The sequence below is a fragment of the Thermobia domestica genome, chromosome 5, assembly GCF_964235325.1.
Source record: "Thermobia domestica chromosome 5, izTheDome1.hap1.1, whole genome shotgun sequence".
NCBI lineage: Eukaryota > Metazoa > Arthropoda > Insecta > Zygentoma > Lepismatidae > Thermobia > Thermobia domestica.
The window spans coordinates 31,533,782-31,556,251 of NC_137458.1; the positions used below are offsets into that span (position 1 = coordinate 31,533,782).

Sequence of the window (22,470 nt, forward strand, 5' to 3'; positions counted from 1 at the left end):
ACATCTTTAAGCTTCCCAATGCAATTTTTTTCTGCCCGAATCCTATATCTACATTCTTTGGGGCTTTCAAGTTACTTTTAACTTCTAGAGCTTGCCCTCAATCTTCTTCATTAGGCATTGGTATTTAAATGTCATCATATATTCTTTTAAAACAGTTCACAGTCTATTACAGTGTGAAAAAGCATTGAACAGCAACAAATTACCTTCATTTACTTAACATTACTTCTACATTATTATGATCCCAACAAAATATACAATCATGATTTGAAAAAATTAGATAATTAAAAAGAACTTGGAAAGATGTGATTTATTTTCAAATTGGAGTTCTTTTCCTTTTAGCGGCAAAAAATGTTCCAATCTCCTTTATCTTCAAGCAAGACTGATAAATTACTTCGTGTGTCTATAAAATCTACAAATGTCTTAGAAACATAAAAAATGTTAAAAACTACGTTTGAAAGTAACATTTTTTGGCGTCATATTTACCATGTATAATTTATGACAATTTAGGTCACATCTCCTAAATTAAAATATTTTATGTCCGAAGGAATTTAGTACATCACATTCTTAGGAATAATAACAAATATTTAGGCATCAATAGGGCGTGATATGGCTGCGAAAAAAGTCATCTCCTAATTGGTAGTATACCTTCTTCCTAACTCCTCCCTCGGGATTTCGAAAATGTAAAAATATCTTCCTCAAGTGGTTTCCCTGAGAAAATACTGATGTTTTGTGTGAAAGCACGACAATTTTAAGAAAGTACATCAAATAAAAACATCACAGTTTGTACCTTATGCTGCGGAAAAGTGCCGTTTCACAAAAACACGTGTCAAAAGACAGACCAGGTCTATGAACTATGAAGAAAACAATTTTATTCCGATTACTAACACTAAAATGCGAAAGTTTATATTATCCTTTTCTTTGAAGTTTCATCATTTCAGAAAGTTCAGAAAATCATATAATGTAAAAAACAGAAAATTCTGGGTTTTAAAACTGGTATTTTTATGTTTTCATTGGGGGAGGGGAGGGGAGTTGTCTCGCTGCTGGAACCTTGAGTAGAATTAACGGAGATTAATTGATATATGTGGAAAAACCGTCACCAAATTCATACAATTTGTGGCACTTCGGCTTTTAATTTATTTTTTTTACTTTATTTTATTTTAGTTGCTGTTTTTGTTTAAACCAACTGAAAAAAGAAAAATGGTTTAAACCGTGGTTCAGGATGAAAACTTTTAATGAACACTCAATCTTTAATAAATCCTGAATCCGTAACAATGTTTCTTAAGAATTAAAGTTACACCAACGTAACTTTACACTTTTTTTTTTCCACAAAAGATTATGATAACTGGCAAAGACGTATTTTACAAAATCGAACGGCTACGATTAGCTTACGGCACAAAAGACACACAAAATACATACATTTCGCCTAAAGTTATGCAAAATACACGAATTTCGGGGACAGTGGGTCGGATCTTCTGGAAACAAACCGACGCGCATAAAAACGAATTTTTGTTTGATCAGCGTTCTATAATTTCTATTGCAGCATTTCTAGGATTAAAATTAGACACGGAAAACAAAAAAGCAAAAAGGTGAAAGTAACGTCCTTTCTGAGTTCTGCACGTGAGAAAATAATCAAGACTGAAGTTTGAACCGCATTCTATAGTGCAAAGGATAATATAGTGTCCAAATATTTTCAGACAATATTGTCAGGCCTTCCTACAAAGGAATTTTCGATTCATTTATCTATTGTGAAGACATTAGAGAAAAACGGTGAAATTAGCGGCAGGTTAATGTTAAACGCACTAAAATTATGACTTAAATAATATTAACTTAAATCTATCCATCTTAAATACAATTACTTTACATCGAAATAACCTACCGAAAAAATGCTTCTTTTTCTGTCTTTTTTAAAAATATATTAGTTGTTTCTTAAGATTCCCCACTCGCAGAAGATGGTCGTCTTCGTTCCCGTCCACCGTCTCTGTCGATGGAGTATTTAAACCAATTCCTTACGTGCATTTCTATTTGATCATCGGTTGCTGATGGTATTACCCGCCGAACGCCATCTGGAATGATTACAAAGTTTCAATGTAATTAACATGTATAACGCAATGTATAGAACACTTATGAATTAAAAAGTACAATCGTTCACTGTTAAATTACTCGGAATATTCTGAAGAGAATTTAATTTTAATATTTTGTAGCCAAGTGAACATTACGGTCGAAGGTCGTCACACCTGAGATCTGACGTCCCTTGCCATTCAGATGCAATATTACTTGCCTCTTTGGGACTGAGAAAACCCGCCGAAAAACTCAGTCAGGATGATTACCGACATTGGTATCCTGACCTTCGACGTAGGAAGTAAAAGTTTTACTGCCATTCTCCTATAAACAGTACTAAATGGTCGCAAACACAAATGACGTGTTAATGTTCCGATCCTTGTTACCAGATCCGATTTCGGTCCATACGCTTGCAATCACTCGGATATTTCCTATACCAACTAGCCTGTATTCATTGTACCATCTCGACGTTTGCTCCATGGTTGTGGACGATATTAATGATGTAAGATTTTTCCAGTCCCTACAAACATCAATCAACACTACAGTCACTGACATAAACGCATTCTCTCTTGCTATTTATGGATGGAAGATTTCATCCATGAATAACGAAAGACAATGTTTTTGTCTGTTTGGTGGGAGTTTCGCGTCCCTTTTCAGCAGCGAGGCTATATAGAGACAGAACCTAAACTTTAAGGTGGGATCTGAACCACTACTCGAGTTGCTATCCGAGGCATTAGGTTCCCAGGTGAATTTGAACCTGCGACCACGCGCACTGAAGGCGAGCGCTGTAACCGTAACGACGGCTACGGGGGAACCCGAGAGAGAGAGTTTTATATCACTGAGTTAGTGTTAGTTGGTTTTTAGGACTGCAAAAAAAATCTTACTTCAATAAATTCCTCCTCAATATTTTAATTTTGTAAGGTTCTCTTCAATCAATAAACAAATAAATGTGATTTAATGGTTAGTCTGCAGTTTCATTCGAATCCAAAAAAAGTAAAAAATTCTTAATCTATGCATAACAAAATGATACAGTGTTCTATGTCAGTGAGTGCAGTATTAGTTGTTTACAGAGTTTGGAAAAAATCTTACTTCAATAATGATCTTCCCAACCATGGACTAAATGTCGAGATGGTACCGTGAATCCAAGTTAACTGTTGCTATACGGAACATCCGAGTAATTTAAAATTAATGGACCAAAATTGGATCTGAGAAACCTGTAATTTATTTTCGAGAGAAAATTGGCTATTCCCTGTAACGTATAGCGAATTAAATGAAAATGAGATCTTTCAGTTTTACGTCCCACGGATATGATGGTTAGGCAAAAATGATGATGATGAGAAATGAATAAAATGGTGGAATGAAAAAGTGGGAGAAAACGGGATAATCCCGAGAAAACCCACGAGTTCGGTGTTTGTCCACCATAAAGTTCACACAGCGCGTGCTCGGATCGAACCAGTATAGCGAATTAAAATACTGTGTAGTCGAATGATGGGGACTAATGTTGAACTTCGCTCTATGCTTAAAAGTTCCCTTTGAAGCATTTTGGCTGAAAAAAAATTGATATAGAAGTGTAATAAATGTGATGGGCTTTCACACTAACGAGCGTTATTCAGAGTTCTTTTTCTGACATGCAACGAATAACTTGAATACAGAACATTTATCTTTAGAACAGACTTGAAAAGAAAGAAAGTGAAGAGAGAAGACATAGTCGAAGTAGTAATGCAACTTACTGTCAATAATCTATTGCAGCATGGAGAACAAGGATGATGCCGATAAGGTAATGAGTCTGTTAAACAAATCTACTATACTTATTAAAACACTCACATTTGGTAATCTCATTTCTATTTGGAAGCAACAGTTCACGATATGTAAATTTTGGACATCGTTTAAAACTTATTTCAATTTTTTTGACATTTAAATAAAATTAAATAAATAAATAAATAAAAATAAAAAAAAATAAAAATAAAATTCAAAATTCACTGTATTGGGGGAAAGAAAAATTCTTATAAAGCTAAATATTAATAGTAATAACAGTAAAATTAACTATTTTTTTTTTCAAATTGTTAATTGTAAAAATTCTACATGTATGCAGGCCGAGGCAAAAGTCTGGACATGTCATATTTTCAACATTGCTGGAGAAATCGGGCAATACCTTACGATGGAGTAATAATAACATGAGGACCGAACGCCTTATGACCATCATGTTGAAGGTAGTCACCGTGCGTTTTGTCGACACTTGTAATAAACGGTTATATAATAATTAATTTGGGACCAGTTGGTCCTAATATGGTGTAGAAGACAAATTTTATGTCACCTGGCAGCAAATTTGATTCATTAAGTTTTACTATAAAAGGTAGAAAGATCTGTGTAAGGTTACGTTATTTTGCATGTAATCTAGCTAGGTACTCTCATTGCATGACCGCACAGAAACTGTCTTGGTAAGTACTAGTAGCAACAACTGAGTGATAAGCCAGATAAATGAAAGAGCATTCATTTGGTCCTTGTCTAAGATACCGACAGGTCAAATATTAGAAAATCTAAGCAGTGACAAAAGCCAACGAGGAAACTATAACGAAATTTAGGCCGTCATTTCGAAGTGGGGTATCTTGATTTTTCCCAAGTCTACAGCAGAGCGATTTAAAGTTCTACGGGAAATTTGATTTTTAAATCTTTATATCGCCGGAACTATAATGAAGTGAGATACTGCATTTTAACAGTTGATAGAACACGTGGAAGTCATAATAGAAAAACGCACCTTTTTTTTCAAGTTACGCCCCTTTGCGTTTTCACCCCTGAATTTGTAAAGCGTACAAGTTGTGTTTCGCGCATATTATCAGAGGAAACGAGCATCAATGAATAGTAAGTAAATCCTACAGGTCTGTTTATCCACGAATGGAACCTACTCAAGATTCAGTCACAACAATAACGCACATATGAACCTCAGATCGCGGGAGGAAGGAGGGGAAGGTGGCATTTTGCTCAATGTACTTGATAGGAGTGGTGACTGTCCAAAATTTGTCCTCAAACAAAATGCATATTAGACAGGAGTTTCCAATCAAAGTATACCTTTCAGTATTTGCATTATTCTCAGGGTTCTTAGTGCTTCTTTACCCTTTCTACCGGTCCAGTTGAATTTCTTTGCTGCGTCGTTACTGAATACTTTTTCTAACATTCGTCTCACTAACTTCTCAACACTTTTACCACCCAAGGTACTCAAAGCTATTTGCTGTAAGCAAATATAATAAAAGCAGTTATAATGATACATATTACCAATACACTAGTTGTTACTAACGAATAGCAGGACACAATGAACTAAAAATATCAATTTTTTCCTTGCCTAGGATAGAAACGAAGAAAACTAGAAGTAATAGATGAAAGGGTTCCTGCTCGTTTGGCAAAATCAAATTCCCTGACTTTTCCAGGTTCTTAAATACCACTACTTAGAGATGTTTAGATAGCATATATTTGTACCAGTGCACAGAGCAGTACAATTTGCACACGAAAGAACGGAAACAGAACATTTTTAATATGAAACATCCCGTAACAACTAGCCGGATAAGGCAAACAGTAAAATATGCTATTATTTCCAAACATGAAAATAATGACGAACAGAATTTTAAAAGCATAATGAAGCATAAAGAACCTTAAACTGTGTAGCAAATATACAATGAAAAACTTATTTCTCTTTAATCATTTCGCCAACACTGAATAAATAATTATTTTCTTATGATACAAAAACAAAGGAAGCAGGGATGCTACTTCAGGGATATTTCCATTGCATTGTGTATAACATTTTGTTTATAATCTAGATACAACACACACGTTACATAACAGCTTAAGATGCGGGAAAATGTTTAAGTCATGACCATTTTCTATAGGCATAGTCTTAAAATTCTCCTGGTGGGAAAATCCTGAAAGTCCCTGTTAGGATGGCGGAGCCGAACTTGTGCCCAAAATACAACGAACGCAAATCCAAGTCTCTATAAAATAAGATATGCCCTGTAGGCTTCATTAGGTTATGTATACTGGAACGAAGTTATTCATAATTGCTTCCGCGGTTGTGAATATTCATATTACAACAACTGAGACATTCATAGAAACAGATGCCGAATGTTTCTACCACACACGCCCCAACATGACACGTTAAGGTCGTTGACTGCTCTGTAGCGGCTTAATATATGAACAATTTATGAGGCATGTTATATAGATTCATACTAGAAGAGACGCCAATTGCTGCTATGAAAAAGTATATTTCTATCATAGTTGCTGCATTATCAATGTTCGGAATTACAAAGGAAATTATGACCCACTTTGTTTATTCAGTTTCAACTTGCCACGTGTCATTGAACAAATGTAAGATACCTAATGGGAAGTATCACCCCGTATAATATAAAAATACGGAAATTACTGTCTAAAATACTACAGTGAGCTCAAAACCTACCAAACTTGTAGCATTATTTTCATTGTGTGCCCATTCTTCCAGTGATTTAACCAATGATACAGTTTCACAGGGTAGAGTCAGACCGTCGGGTAATACCAGTGGTTGCGAAATTCCCGGTGAACGTAAATTTCCGTGAATGTATTCCAGTATGCGTGACTGGGTTTCTTCTATACGTTCCAGACGTCCCTTAATGTTCGCCAAATGCTTAGCAATAACCGTGAAACCTGCGGGAAAAATGAAGTATAACCTGTATTGCATATATAATAACTTTTAAGAAATAGAAAGAAAAAAAAAAAGAAATATAGAAGGAAAATAACTAAACATTTTTTTTTTTTTTTTGCAACATTACGATTTCGAATGCTCATAATTTCGGCATTTTTTGTTTAAGAATGTTAACCCTTGTGTACTATCAAGAACACTTTTACACAGGAATTACATGGGGTCTTCTAGAATCCCACCTAAATTATGTTCTTTACGCAGAACCATCAAAGAGACAACTTAAATATTTAGTATGCATCTTTAGCATACACTCGAGATAGTCTGCAAGAAAAGATGAATTGTAACCTCACTTGTTTAACAGCTGTAACATGAGAAACAAATCTAGGGTTCCAAAAGACCCCATGGTAGTACACAAGAGTTAAAAACAGTACTATTAATAATTTCTGAACTTTGTTTTCAGAATAGTATTCATTTATTAATAAATATTTGCACCAGTTCAGTTTCATAGAAAGTATAAAACCAACCAACCATTTCTGCTTTCAAAGATATAGTAGCTAATGGGTGAAGGAGTTTACTTCTGCCAGCCTCAAATGCATTCATTGCACATTTTTGAATGTAAAATTCTAGGATATACTCATTTATATGCCTGCTTTCAAAACCCGATATTATGATACCGATCTTACAGTTTGGGTATTCTAATTTCTCCTCTCAGCCGTTCAGTCCAGCTTATCTACTGACCGCAAACATGCTCTGCACCACGCGGGAGTCTGGTGCAGGGTGGAAAATACTAACTTTTTCTTTTAAACAGTGTTATCTTTAATTTAATAATTTCTTTCGCTTTGGATAATACATCTTGAGACCTAAGAAAAACATTGGGAATTAGAGTTAAATGTTAATTAGCTATGAATTTTCATAGCAAATTTCCTAATTCGGATTAAATTTCGAATTGATTCCCAATCTTTAACTGATTGCAATCCCAAACACTTTTTCATACTTTTCATGCTTTGAGGAAAAAGTACATCAACATTCAACAAAATGATACACTGTATTCACGAAAGTTATTGAAATCTGGCAGGAACGTGTATATATATATATATATATATATATATATATATATATATATATATATATGTGTGTGTGTGTCTGTGTGTGTGTGTAAAATCGGCCGGTTCAGAACGGAATGAGATGCATAAATTTCGACTCAAGTTATGTAAAATGCACAGGGTTTTCAACCTTGGGTGCAGATGGGGGGGGGGGAGGAACACCCGAAATACGTCCATGAAGTCTGAACGCCAAAAATTTACATTTTAAAAGAAGGAAGTACATACCGACCGTGTTGATTTTCGATTGTTCTGGGCTTAATGAAGATGTTTCTTCAGCGCTGAAGGTCGCCCCATTCTCGCCTCCAATGGCACCTGAAGACTTTCCTGCATTTCTCCCAATTGCATTTTGGTTACTTTCTGAAGATGACGAAACTGAATGGGCCTCTGATTCCCTGAACAATTCTCTAGAGTTCATACGTGGATAAATTATTTTCTGGGTTCGTTGACTATCATCTTCTTCACTTGTGTCGTCACTTTCCACATATTGTGCATTACGACTAGTTTTCCTCTTTCTTTTAACTTCCTCTACATCATTTAACAAATCCGAAGTATACTGAGCATCCCTTTCTTTTCTTCGTGTAATCAATAGGTCACCTGAAGAGATACATTACATGGATAAAGGACGTGGAAATTTCGTTAATAAGATCTTCCACTAAGTCTATTACAATAGATAGAACTTCTGATGCAAAGCTAACGTGAATGAAATGCAGCTTCCGACATAAAATAAAATTGAAAATTAGTAAAAAAAATCTTTTTCTAATTAGTTAATTTGGAAGTGTTTACTTAGGAGCGTAACATAATGTAATACTAGCTGTCAGGCTGGAACGATATGTTTAATTTCTAATGAGAAAGAAAACCAAGTATATTTAATGTAAGTGAATAAAGCTAATAATTTTCAAGAGATTCATTGCGTTGATTTTGAGTTTAACGTCCCGTTCAGCAGCGAGGCTATGAGACGTGGACCAACTTGTTAACGTGGAATCCGAAACGCATGAGCTCCAGCCGGGAATCGAACCCCCTTGCGTGACTATTTCAAACGGGACATTTCCTTTTCGCAATATAGGATATGAATTGTAGGGTCATTAATTCGACCGTTTTAAAACGGCACAGACAGCTATTGTTTCTTAAAGAAAAAAGTCAGTATCCTAACATGTTCGGACGGAGGGGAATATCTTTGTATTTACTGCACTGCATACCAAATAATAATAGCAGTAGGTAAAATAATAATGCCATTTTTCAAGGTGGTATTTATATTCCGCTATCCGGCACGTGACGTTTGGGTTCCGCCGTTTGGGCACCGGATGTTTGGACGCGAAGCCATTTGGGCGACAGACGTTTGGACGCGAGTTAAATTAAAAAGTCATTATGTTAGGCGCTGAATACTAAGTTCGAATCAAGATATCACAAGATGTTTACTGTCGTGGAAGTCCTTGAATTATACTTGATTTTGTTTTACATACTAGAATTACGGAAATTTCAAAATTCTAAAAACTTAATTAACAATTAAATTTCGTAAATTTAAGTTTCAACCAAGTTAAGTGTACTTTTTATTTGATAAATTTTCAAGCCAAAGGTAAGTAGACCAGACTAGATATGATTGACTGCATTACATACGTAGTGAGACTATTTCCTTATTAAAAAAAAAGAAAAAAAAAACTTTAAACCTACTTCTGCAGTTATGCAATAAGTGAATGTCAAAAACACATCTTTAGTGGCTAAATGATCAATATATGTACACTTAACTATTATTTTTCACTTTGAAATCGTTCTTTTTTTTCCTTTCGCCACTTTCGCCAGTTTAAATGCTTACAATGAGACGAAAAAAGTATGTTAAGTTTTGACTTTTATATTGGAATGTTAATATATATATATATATAAAGTGATACCAGTAATACAGCACACTGCAGTTCCTAAACTCAATGTCTTAGACACTCTGTATTAACATATCTCCCTCAACTCTATTAGGATTTAGAAGTTTTAGATTTCTGGGCTCTCGGCATCTAAGGCCATTTAGCCCGTGACGTTTGAGGGATGACGTCCCTCGGCGAGCACACTATCTGGGGAAAGGGAAGGAAAGAAGCGGCCTGGAACCTATAAATTAGGTACTACCCTGGCATTTGCCTGGTGTGAATGAGGAAAACCCAGGAAAACCTCATTCAGACTGGCTGGCCTGAAAGAGCGTGTTACACTTTCTCGATCGAGTGCCCCCACCGGAAATCGAACCCGAGACCGCTCGCACCGAAGGTGAGCGCGTTAGCGACTACGCTACGCGGGGCCACTTTCCTCAACTCGAGTGCGCGGAAATCTTTTAGTGGTAGTTCTTTATTGGACTTGGAGAGAAGAGAAGAGTTTGGCAACGTAATACGAAAGAAAACAAATTTTAAGAATCGTGAACAAGCGAAAAATCAAGCCATGACGATGTTAGGCAACAAATGTCACAATCGCATTAAACTATTTAATTTAGATTAATAAATAAAGTAGAGATAGAAAATAGATAGATAAATGAGGTGAGATAAAGACAGAAGTGCAGGAAATGTATATATATCTTGATTCGCGCTTAGTTTTCAGTGCCTAGTTTACTTTATATATCGTAAATTGTAATTTTTACTATGTATTTCGCGCCCAAACGTCCGGCGCCGAAACGTCCGCGGTGAAATGGTAGCGCCCAAACGTCCTGTCCAGCCGCTATCCTGGGAAGCGTGGAGGGGAATATACTTTTGTAAATGCAGGGTCGCTACCATAGCTCAAAGGAAAGATAATTAACTAACCTGTTACGTAATGAACTTTTCTGATTTTATACAGCTTCCAAGAGTCCTCAGAAATTACGCCATCTTCCAAAAGTTTATTGAATCTTTTTGATTCTTTACAAGGTGGCCAGAAACTCTCCGTCTTTCGAGGAGTTAGCCATTCCGAATGAACAATCCCCAAGCCACCCCCAGATTCTTCGTCAAATTCCACCACATGAAACATCCTGAAATCAACGTGTATACTTATAATATGCTATTGGATAAAGAAAGAAGAGAAACAAATACAACAATACAATACATTACAATATAAAACACCTTAAATATAAAAATATAAATATAATATTTCGAGACAGGCCCACAAATACATATTTGGACACATGGTTTACACGTATAAGTGAGTTACAATACACATTGATGCGCCACGTTTGCTTTCTCGATGCAGGTTAACAGAGGAGATTAAACTTGGAAATGAGGTGTGTATATATAAAGGCTGATCAGATAAACTCTTTTATAAAGAACATTTTGAGAACAAACTACATTCACATTTTTTGTCAGGAATTCTCGTCAAATTATTGAAAAAAAAAAATGCTTAGGTGAGTCCTAAATCGTTCGTTTTCAGAGGAATTTTTCTGTATATTTGTTCTAAATACCTCCCCCCCCCCTCCGCCTTGACAACCTAAACTACAAAATTACCTTAACCGTTTCCTGCATTTTCACTTTCCGCGCCCCGAAACCCTTTTCTAATACATAGTTTACAAATTAATGAAGTAGCTAATTATTATCATCCTATTTAATTACCCAATAAAACAGGGTTGGTTAAAACCCTGTTTCTTGAAAGTTTTTATGGTTTAATACGCTGGTTTTCTTGGTTTAAATAGTAACATGTGGATACAAATAAGTATGTCTAGCCTTAACTTCCTTATGTGACAGCAGAGGTACGAAGGACACGTGTCATACAGCTCATAGTTCCTTCCACGTACAGATACAGTGCTACTTAAAAACACAATAAATAGCCAACAACCAGGCCTAGCACATATTTCGCGGTTCCACTCGAGCAGAATGTTTTACCAAAAAGAAAATTTATAGCTAAATACGATGTGAAACATCTTTTATGAAAGAATGGAAGTGTGAACGTAAGAAATTACTGTCAGTGCACAGCATATTTAAATGAATTTTGAGTGAGAGAAAGTGTGCGTCTCCACTACCCTCGTTTATGCGTACACCCTCCGTCGCTTACGCGCCTGCCCCGTACGGACGCACCCCTCGCTTTCGCTCTCCCTGCTCTGATTCAGACAGCATTCGTGTTTCTTAGTGGCCACCTAGTACAAGTTAGTTCGTGTTTTGTACATTGTAGTTTGTGTGCCATACGTCCACACTGTATTTATACTGAGCCCCAGGGTTGGCAAAAACCATGGTTTTTATTGAAAAACCAAAAAACAGGTTTTTTGCTTTAAACCCGGTCTTTTTGGTTTATACCAGTTTTTTTTTTTTTAAATAATTTGCTCTATGTATTTATATCACATATGGACAGAAATAAGCTTTTTTCCCCTTGGTGTTAGTATGCAACAACCGGGTTATGCTGGAAGGAGTCACATAAGCTTAAAGCGGAATCCAAACTGCTTCTCGGCTTACATCCAAGAGAAATTGTCCTCTATTTGAACTCGAAACCGGGACTAATTAGCCACAAATGCGATACGTCTGCCGACTCACTCACGAAGGACTCCTGGTAAAAATACGTTGACTAATCTTTACATACTTGTCAATATAATCATCAAGAGTCATTAGGACAGGACAAAAAGATAAACAATTGCACAAATGGAACCATTATACAGAATTACATATGGACAATTTCAAAGTACTACAGAGTACAGAAGAACTAATTTGGTCAAAGTCAGTTCACTACGACTTTTATTAGTCCAAGTTAAAGAAATATAACTACTTACTTTGCATATCAGTAAGAAAAGTGAATAAAGATACGAATTGAGTCCACTTAAGCTCTGACCAATTTACAGTGAGTCAAAAAAGTATTCATACACCCAAAAATTTCGTCGTGGGTGAGTTATATGAGAGAGCAGAAAATTAAAAATTATATTGAAACAAAGAGACGGAAGAGTACTAACAGTTGCATGAGTTGAAAATCTGCCAAGACTATAAGGATATGAATACAATCCGAATCACTTAATTATGATACTCAAAAAAGTATTAATACAGAGGGACTTTTATCCTGTTCTGTGCCTTGAACACTTGTACTGTTCAACTCGAGCAATCGTACTGTACCTGCATTGTCCGTTACCTGCAGCTCATTGCATGTGTGTTAGTCTGCTCCTGTTGTGAGTGCTAGTAATCAAAATGGGGAGCAAGAAAAGTGAACTTTCCTTGACTTAACGTGATGGGGGTTGTTTCTCTTTATAAAGAAGGTACGAGTTATCGTGCAATTGCAAAAACTCTCTCAATTAGTTTTGGTACTGCAGTTCCATCATAAAGAAGTATAAAGAAACCAGAACAACAGACAATAGACGAAGAGCAGTACGCCCAAAAGTGCTTAAACGCCGCGACCAACGGAAAGTAGTCAATTTACCACACAAATTACCCTTCAGAAGTGCTGTGTTTTTGGTTGAAGAAATTACGTCAACTTCTATTTGCAGTGTGAATCCTCAAACTATACGAAATGTACTATAAAGTGCCAATTTTTATGCTAGGACAGCCAAAACTAAAAACATACATCTCAGAAGTAAACCGACAAAAGCGCTTAAAATTTGCCAACGAATACCATACTAAACCTAACGAATTTTGGGATACTGCTGTATTTTCCGATGAATCGAAGTTTAATATATTCAGATCAGATGGCAAAAAATGGGTATGGTGAGAGCCAAACAGTGAATTGCAATCGCAGTATATTATCCTTACAGTAAAACACGGAGGAGGAAGTGTGATGGTTTGGGGATGCATGGCGTCTTCTGGAGTGGGAAACTTAATTTTTATTGAAGGTGTCATGGATGCTAATAAGTATATTAGTGTGTTGCGCCATAACTTATCAAACAGTGTGCAGAAGTTGGGTCTTGACAGAGTCTTTGTTTTCCAACAGGACAATGACCCTAAGCAGATCGATTTGAAAATGAGGGAATTGTTACTGTACAATGCTCCACAACGTCTTCTGATTCCTCCACAAAGCTCAGATGTCAATTTTATCGAACACTTGTGGGATTATCTCGACACCACCACCTGTACAGTACAGAAACGCCGTTCTTCGAGCAAGGAAGAACTACAAAATATGTTTTTGGACGAGTGGTCTAAGATTACCCCAGAAATGACCAAGACGCTTGTTCGGTCCATGCCAAGGCGTTTCGAGGCAATGATTTGTTTTAAAGATATGTGTACAGAGTATTAAGAACATGATTTTCCAGTAGAAATTGTTAGAACTCGTCGAGATTTGTAGTTCATATTGCTGTATGAATACTTTTTTGAGTTGAGAAAATACATTTATTTATTTTTGTCATCTAAATATTTCTTCTTTTGACATATTGTGTACAAACAAACATAGTAAATTATGTACATTTTCAGATAATTGTAACATTGTTTTTATTTAACCTTTATATATAATCCTACGTCAAAAACTTTGTGTGTATGAATACTTTTTTGAGTCACTGTATACAAAAATAGTTACCAAAGATTCTTGTTATTTCATTAATTGCCTCCAGTGGGGTTTGTATGACCCCATTCCCCGAAAAAGTACGGTACTTCGATGTATTTTATCAATAGTAAACATTATTAAAACGAAACAATGTTTAGAAGTTTCCTTTGGTTGCATAACAATAATAACAAACTATAAAAAAATCACAAAAGAAATATCCATAAAGTCACATAAAAAAAGTTGCTTTTGTAATATAATCTCTTTGAGTAAAGAATGGGGAATTTAGGTCTGAATATAGTACGAATAATATATGGGAGTGAAACGTGATAGCCCACAAATATGTGTTCATCAAAATTTTACGAATAGTTACACTTTTACGAACATTTTGTTTTTTGGTTTAAACCAGTTTTTTTCTTTTTTTGTTGAAAAAACCAGCTGGTTTAAACCAAGGTTTCAATCATGGTTTAAACCAGCCAACCCTGCTGAGCCCTCCTGAAGTCAATCTGCAAGTAGTAATGGAGCTCCTCCAGGGTTTGAAAGAAACCGGGTCTTTTTGAAAAAGCACAACCCACCTGGGCCCATATGGGTATTTTCCGGTTTAATTGTTTTTTTTTTCGAAATATTTCAATGTCTCTTGATTTGTAGTGTGGACACCCGCTATTTTGAACAAAATGGCCGCCATTTTGAAATTTTACATTGGTATGCAGCCAAAGTCTGTACAGGAAATTTACAAAAAATCTCCTGATTGTGCCCTGAAAATTTAAGCTTAAAACACTGAAAGTAGTACCGTGTAGGCTAGTATGTGTGATACAGGCAGACGAACGAATAAATGTAGATAGAATCATCCCGGGAGCCTCAATGACGTTCGCCAAAAATATTAATTTAAAACAAATACACAACTCATGTTTTATAAAATAAATAGTTTTATCGGTGAAGTTCACTTCCGACACTTTGTGTTCAATTATGGGAATTTCTCGAGCATTTCTTTCGCGATGTTTTCTTTCTTTTTTTTCTTTCTAAAATCCAAGCTTTTTTTACTGTACATCGAAACTTCTAGTAGTATGGAAGTTTGAATTCAGCACTTGAAATAATAAGCGTCACACGGTTTTCGGAACTCTGAGCATTACGCTTCTTAAATTTGACAAGAATTTTTACGCTAATGCTGCTGTTGATTCTACAGAATGCTTATTTGAGGAGGAGCAACAAATAACTGGACTAAACAGCTGTTGTTGGAAAACCAAATTTTACTTAAGAATACTTGTGCTACCATCAAAGGTAACCAAAAATAAATAAAATAATAATAATAATAATAATAAATAAGGGTTAAGTTCCGTAGCACCGGACCAATTTTAGGAAATTTACCCGGTCAATTGAAGAATTTATTTAAGTTTGCGAGTAAGAATCAGTGAAAGTGGGGTAAGTAAACTAGTAAAAGTGAAGAAAGTTGTTTTTGATTTTGTAAGCGGCACAGTATGTTGAGGCGGAAGGACTATTTCGCGGAGAGGTACATTTGTTATGATATTGTAGCGCGAAAGGCAAGGTGTTGGGGAAGAAGGAAGAGCATTTCGAGGGCTATTTAGCGGACTATTTATTTAAGGAAACGAAACCCCAGGAAACTCTTCTGCACGATTTTCTTCTTGAAATCGGAAAAGTTTACAAGCCTCAGTTTTGATAAGTGACTTCCAAGTGAACGGGAACGTTCTCACTACCCTCGCTTACGCGTATACCCACCTGCTCCCTTCGGACGCAAACCCTTGCTCCGCTCGGGTCTCCCTGCCCTGACTCGGTTCGACAGCATTCGTGCTTTTTAATGGCTACCTAGCACAGGTTGGTTTGTGTTTCTGTGCTGTAGTAGTTTTTATGCCCCTAACGTAAAGTAACATAATTTGATGTAATCCAACAAAATATAATCGAATGCAGTGCATTTTGGTGCTTTTTCCAGTTTTCAAATTGGTCCGGCGTTATGGCACTAATGCCAAAAATAATACTAGTATTTTCACTAATGCAGTACATATTTACTGGTAGTACCGGCACTCTGTGAGGGATAACGTCCCTCGGTGTCGCATTTGGCGAGCACACTATTCACGGAAAGTATCTTCTAAAATATAAAATTGCATATTTTATTTCAAACAGGCTATAAGCATAATCTGCACTTTAATTTGTTCTATAATTATCTCAAGCTAAGAGAAGGTTTTTTCTTTTTATCAATTCAGTGCATTCTAAAGTTTATAAATGTCTTATGTTGAATGCTGTTGAGTACCTTAACGTGAAAGCATCTGATTCGCCCAATGAAAGTTCAAAATCTGATAAAAATCACTTTCAATATGATCGCCTTAGTTGTACCAATAAAAATACTAACAAAAAGCTCAAAAACCCAGATGTTTTTTTTCAAGTGGGTCCAACCCGAAAAAACCCGGTGGGTTTTATCGGGCAGGGCCCACCTGGGCAAACCCTGATCTCCTCACTTAATGCATGCTCTGCTAAAAAGAATACAAAGCCCTAACATAACTTGAAAATATAGGAAACGTGTCAAAATTTGGTAGAATTGTGTGCTCGAGTAATGCCCATTCCAGTACATAAAAAACAAAAATCTCCTAACTGATACACACTGTTCCTCTGAAAACCAAAACTAGGCCTAATTGTTCAATATATTCGGCAAAGTTTCTGAGATTGGTTGGGACTTTGGCAATTCACTCAAAATCTAAGTACAAGGGGCATATGTCTTAAAGTTTATTGCAAGCTGTTTTCAGTACATTTTGGCACTATTTCCCTTTTTTCAAGTGACTGGAGAATCGTTACTAATGCATAAACTTATACAAAGTCAAAGCATTATGTCACACTTGGGTGGAAGAGCAGAATTAACCTAACCTAATGTGGATGCGCAGGAACAATGCATTGTAGCCAAAGATAATCGGCCAAACTGAACCCAGAAATATTTATTAACTCTAATTTCCATGCAGACATCTGCTGTACTGTAACCCAGTGAAGAGTGTAACTAGCTCACGTAAACTAATTTTGCCTTCTTAAAATGGATATTAATCATTTCAATGTTATTCTACATTAGCACTCCATGCACAATCATAACCTGTTCACCCACATGTTTCCATAAAAAAAAAAAAAAAAAAAAAAAAAAAGTATGGAAATTATTTTATATAGAACGATTATATAACCTACTTACCTTTCTTGTCTTGTCTTGTCTTGTCTTCTTCACTTATGAATAGTGCTGGTTTTTTGCATCAGGTCTAAATCTTTTTACAAAAGCACTTAAGTTTGACCACACTCTTTCTTCTGTAACTAGAGAGACAACCCAATGACCACAACACTTCTAATATGGCGGTGAAGAACTGCGCATGAACAGTAACGCACTCTACCAACATCAAGTATGTTGGAGTTAGCGACCTTTACCCAATGATAAAAATCAGTGGTCGTGTGGTGGGAAAAAATGCTTTTCGTAGAGCGATTCCCCGTTATTTAGCCAACGCTAAAGTAACGTATTTCTTGGTTGGGAAAACAGTCAACTCGAGTATAGTTGCGTGAAGGTCGGGAGAATAGTTGGTTGGCCAACCATACATTTAACTAACGGTGGGCCAACGTACGTTTCTCCACTATAGGCTTGTACCGACCATCACCCACTGTTTTGACCTAATCCCACTCAATCCCCAACGGTGGGCCAACCAACCTTGCTACTAGGGTTGTAAACCTGAAATACAGCTGTATTACTTTGTATAAAATTTTGTCGCAAGCAGAAATATGTTCCTTTTAAATATATCTTTTCAAACAAAGTATTCCATTTCACCTGTAAATCTTCCAAAATGTGGTCGCCAAAACTACACCAGCACCTCGTTTTGTTGCACTAAGATAGGAATTTTAAGCCTTATAGTCAAAAGCACAAATATTCTTATAATAATTATTAAGATTATCTACATTAATATAATATAGGGGAAAGTGTCGTACCTAAGGACAGTTGTACCTGTGGACAAGGGTGTTTTTAATAGGAAGATTTGTGACTAATTTGGGTTTGGTTGCCTTGCAACATAGCTTTCTTCACAGTGTCAGTATAGGCTTATGACGACACTGGTGTTTGGTGATTTTGCTCTGTGGGACCAACTTGAAAATTTTTGGAGTTGAAAGTAATTTTTTGAGGCAATTTCACTCATTAATATTACTTTTATTATATACAATTTTAATGTATTGGGTTGTTAAGCTATATTAGTAATTATTTGGCTACTTATACACTATTTCTGGAAAATGTAGCTTGAAATGTACCTGTGGACAAATCTTATGATGTACCTATGGACGTCCGTGGGTACATACTTAGATTTTAAAAAGTTTTTATGTCTCTTTACAAATGTCACGTAGCAAGGAAAAGAAGAAAATAAAACAACCGTCCAATGAAATTATATCTAGTGCTGTGATAGACGTAATAAAGAACAAGATTAGTATCCGTGAATCGGCCAAGAAATTTAATATTTCAAAAAGTTGTTTAGCTTTCCATGTTGTCTAATTTAAGGAATCCTCAGCGAAAACATATGCTTACTCACCACTTCATAATAATCATAGTGTGTTTAGTGATGAACAAGAAACTATACTATTTGACTACATAAAGCAGTATGCTTTTATGCAGTATGGACTTACACTAAAAGACATTAGGAAATTTGCATATCTCTTTGCGAAGGAGAACAAAATTAATTATCCTTCTACTTGGGACAGGGATCAAACAGCTGGTGAAGAATGGGTCAAGTGGTACAGGGCTCGTCATGCGGCTGATATCCCACTTCGAACACCGGAAGCTACCAGTCTTTCAAGAGCTACATCCTTTAACAAAGAAAATGTGTCCAAATTCTTTGAAAATTATATAAGTGTAATGAAACGCTATCCTTTCGATCCCTCAAAATGTTGGAACATAGATGAATGTGGTATATCAACGGTTCATGTTCAGCCAAAAGATCTCGCTCCAAAAGGTGTAAAGACTATCGGGGGAATGACGTCGGGAGAAAGGGGGGGGGAAATGTAACAATGATTTCAGCTGTAAGTGAAATAGGAAATAGTGTGCGTCCTATGTTTATATTTCCAAAATGTATTTGAAATCCCTCATGCTGAAAGGTGCTCCCCCTGGTTCTATTGGTGATGCAACACAGTTAGGATGGTCCAATGAAGACATGTTTCTTAACTTTTTGAATCTCTTCATTAGCCATACAAAACCATGACCAGAAGATCCTGTACTTGTACTACTCGACAATTCACGAAAGTCACATGTCTTTCAAGACAATTTGTCGTGCTGAAGAGACGGGAGTGGTTATGGTCACCTTCCATCCTCATTGTTCACACAAGCTCCATCCTCTAGATAGGACAGTTTTCGGTCCTTTTAAATCGTACTATACTAGAGCACTAGCAGATTGGATGTCATCAAGCTATGGGTCAAATCTAGATGATAAAACATCAGGTAGGCCATTATCCATATATGAAGTAGCTGAGTTCCCGGGAAAGGTATACCCAGGAAGGCCCCGTGAAAGGCTTAGCGTTTACTCCATCAAATATAACGAGTGGTTTTCGAGTGACGGGACTTCATCCACTTCATCGGGACATTTTTCTGGATCACGAATTTTTACCTTCGTCAGTGACTGATCGCCCAGAACCATCAACAGAAACAGAAGGCAATAAGATCTATTTTTAATCTGTCACCAAGGTCCTCATGCAAAAGGGTCTTTCAGTCAAATAAAATTTTAACTGTGCCTTGTCTGTACATATACAAAAGTATCATATATGTAAAGAGAAATGAAAGTAGTTTTCTTCATGTTGACGATGTACATTCATACAACACACGACAAAAGAATAACATATTCACAGCATACCAAAACTATGTGTGCACCAAAAGAAGTGGTCTTCCTATGTCCGCTAGGTTGTTTAATAAGCTCCCAAGTTATTTAAAGGATATCAAAAACATACGGAATTTCAAAAATGAATTATTTAATTTTTTGTGTAACAAAATGTATTTTGATATTAATGAATACTTGGGTGATAGTTTGTAAAATAATGTAATATCAATTGTATTGAAATGTCTTCTTATTATTTGACAAGTTCTATGTACTGGTCTCTGACCAATAATGTACGACATGGATGAATAAAAGAAAGAAAGAAAGAATGAATGAATGAATCAACGAATCTCACAGAGTCTGCTGAAGGTGCTGAGTTTTCGACTGTTTCAGGTTCAGTCTCTGGACTTACAGGTTCCTCTACTGTAAATGAACCTTTAACATCGAATACTGTCACAAATCCAGTACCTTTCGAAACCATTGAAAAGCACCCAGTTGTCACGCCGGAACAGATACGTCCTTTCCCGAAGGCTAGAGTACGTAAAACTGTAGCGGCCATTAAACGTTGCAAAGGAAGATCAAGGATTTTAACAGATACGCCCGAGAAAATGGAAATTGAAGAAATGAAGAGGAAAAGAAAGGTAAGCAACAGGGATATAGAAGTTGTAAATCCATATCGAAAAGAGTGAAGTCAAATCTTAAAGTACTACTTGATAACAGCTCTTCAGAAGAGAAAAACCTTGAAGATTTACTTCAACTCTATGAAGAAAGTAGTGAAGGAGAACTTGTTGACTTTTTAACTGTACATCAAGGCTTAGCCATGGACGTCAAGGATGGTTTCAATCCATAAGAACTTAAACCTGGCGATTATATCCTAGTTGAAGTGACAGGTAAGAAACATTCGAACCATTTTGTGGCTAGAATAAAAAAAATCGGGAGATGGTTTGTGTGCAGTGGAATATCTTAAAAAGTGTTCAAGCGACGATTCACCAAAATTCAGAATTGAGAAAGACCCCAGCATTTATGATATTGTCTTAGATGAAATAAAATTGAAGCTGCCTAATCCTAATATCGTAGGTGGTTTGGAGAGGAAAGCAAGGCAATAGTCTTTTCCAATCTCATTTATGGGGTACAACCTTGGTTGAGTCATTCTATAGAAGCTACGAAATTTAAAAGTAGACCGAAAAGTGTTTTGTTCATTTTCCCGACGTAGAGTATTTTTGAACAACGTTTTCTTATTTAGATAATCAGTTTCTCTTTGTTTACCATAACATTTTGTCATATTTTGAGACTCGTTGTTATAGGCTTGTACTTGCCAATTATATGAACCAACCTTCTTACATTTCTACACAGCCGTGTTTTTTCTTATTAATGGATCAAACTTTGCAACGAATAAAACCAGAAAAACGCAATAGATGAGTTTTCTATTATTAATTGCCTTCTATGCCTTTTGTCCTCAGGTACATCACCCCATGTTCACAGGTACATGCCCCCGTTGTACCTCAGGACACGAATATGGGTTTCAAAAATTGGTTATTGCTTGGTTTTAAAAAGCGTTCAGGAACTGACAATTTTTTGTGTTATAAAGAACGAATGTCTAAAGGTTTTTAAAGCAATCTGGCTCCCTTGGTGTTATTTGTTTAACAAATGAAAAATAAAATTCAAAAAATGTCCATAGGTACGACACTTTCCCCTACAAAAATGATTGACAGAGAAATATAGATCGGTACTTAATTTTTCTACATGTGAGAAACTTGTGCCTCCTATGAATTAGTAGGTAAAATGGGCCAATGTGAACATTTTTTTCTCTTGATATCTTATAATAAGGAACAAAGGAGCTCCGATCTGTGATGGGTATGTGATATGTAAAAGAAAGAAAGAAGGAAGAAACTGTATTTGTTCAAAGTGTTAACTTCTGTGTTGTAAACATGATTACCATGAAGATTACAAGTTATTTGTTTATCATTTTCCTTTTATTACCTTCAGGTAAGACATGAGAAAATTTAGGATCTTCTACATATTTGCATGTTATTGATATATACCTGTTAACTGGTACAGTTGAATTGTAGATGAAATAACCAAGTTTAATGGTGAATGGACTGCACATAGTTCATAATTTTATCATCACTGCATATGAATAAAAATTCATGGAATTAATACGTTTTCACATTTTTAAAACTTCATTCATTAAAGTTAGTTTTTGCGTTCATATATTACAGAAGTTAAACATATCAGGTATTGTTGTGCGTGAGGCTGTGTATAGTACATTACGTCATTCTTACTACTTGCATTTTGGTCAATTTATTTACCTTTGAATTTATAATAAATATGGTGCTGGTTTACTTTTGGTGCACCAAATTTGGAAAGATTTAGAGGTAAAAATCCGTACTTCGCATGAAAAGTCATATTTATAGAAAACAAATTTCTGCAAACGATAGAGTTAAATAGATAATAATAC

At 35.9% G+C, this 22,470-nt stretch overlaps 2 protein-coding genes across 4 annotated transcripts in view; one reads left to right on the top strand and one right to left on the bottom strand.

Annotated features, from left to right (window-relative positions):
- Positions 1-1,901: 1,901 nt before the first annotated feature.
- Positions 1,902-8,466, bottom strand: LOC145684618 (uncharacterized). The gene is made up of 4 exons (XM_081757006.1): positions 8,047-8,466; positions 6,500-6,723; positions 5,125-5,284; positions 1,902-2,063 (listed from the first exon to the last, which is right to left on the bottom strand). Exons 1-4 carry the CDS (start codon positions 8,234-8,236, stop codon positions 1,927-1,929), a joined length of 711 nt encoding a protein of 236 aa, XP_081613132.1. The 5' UTR covers positions 8,237-8,466; the 3' UTR covers positions 1,902-1,926.
- Positions 8,467-21,681: 13,215 nt separating this feature from the next.
- Positions 21,682-22,470, top strand: part of LOC145684620 (uncharacterized) — a 214,706-nt gene continuing 213,917 nt past the window's right edge. For all 3 annotated transcript variants that reach the window (XM_081757008.1, XM_081757009.1, XM_081757010.1), the window contains exon 1: positions 21,682-21,998. In XM_081757008.1, coding sequence (XP_081613134.1) covers positions 21,941-21,998 — 58 coding nt within the window. In that variant the 5' untranslated portion in view covers positions 21,682-21,940. The remainder of the gene's footprint in view (positions 21,999-22,470) is intronic.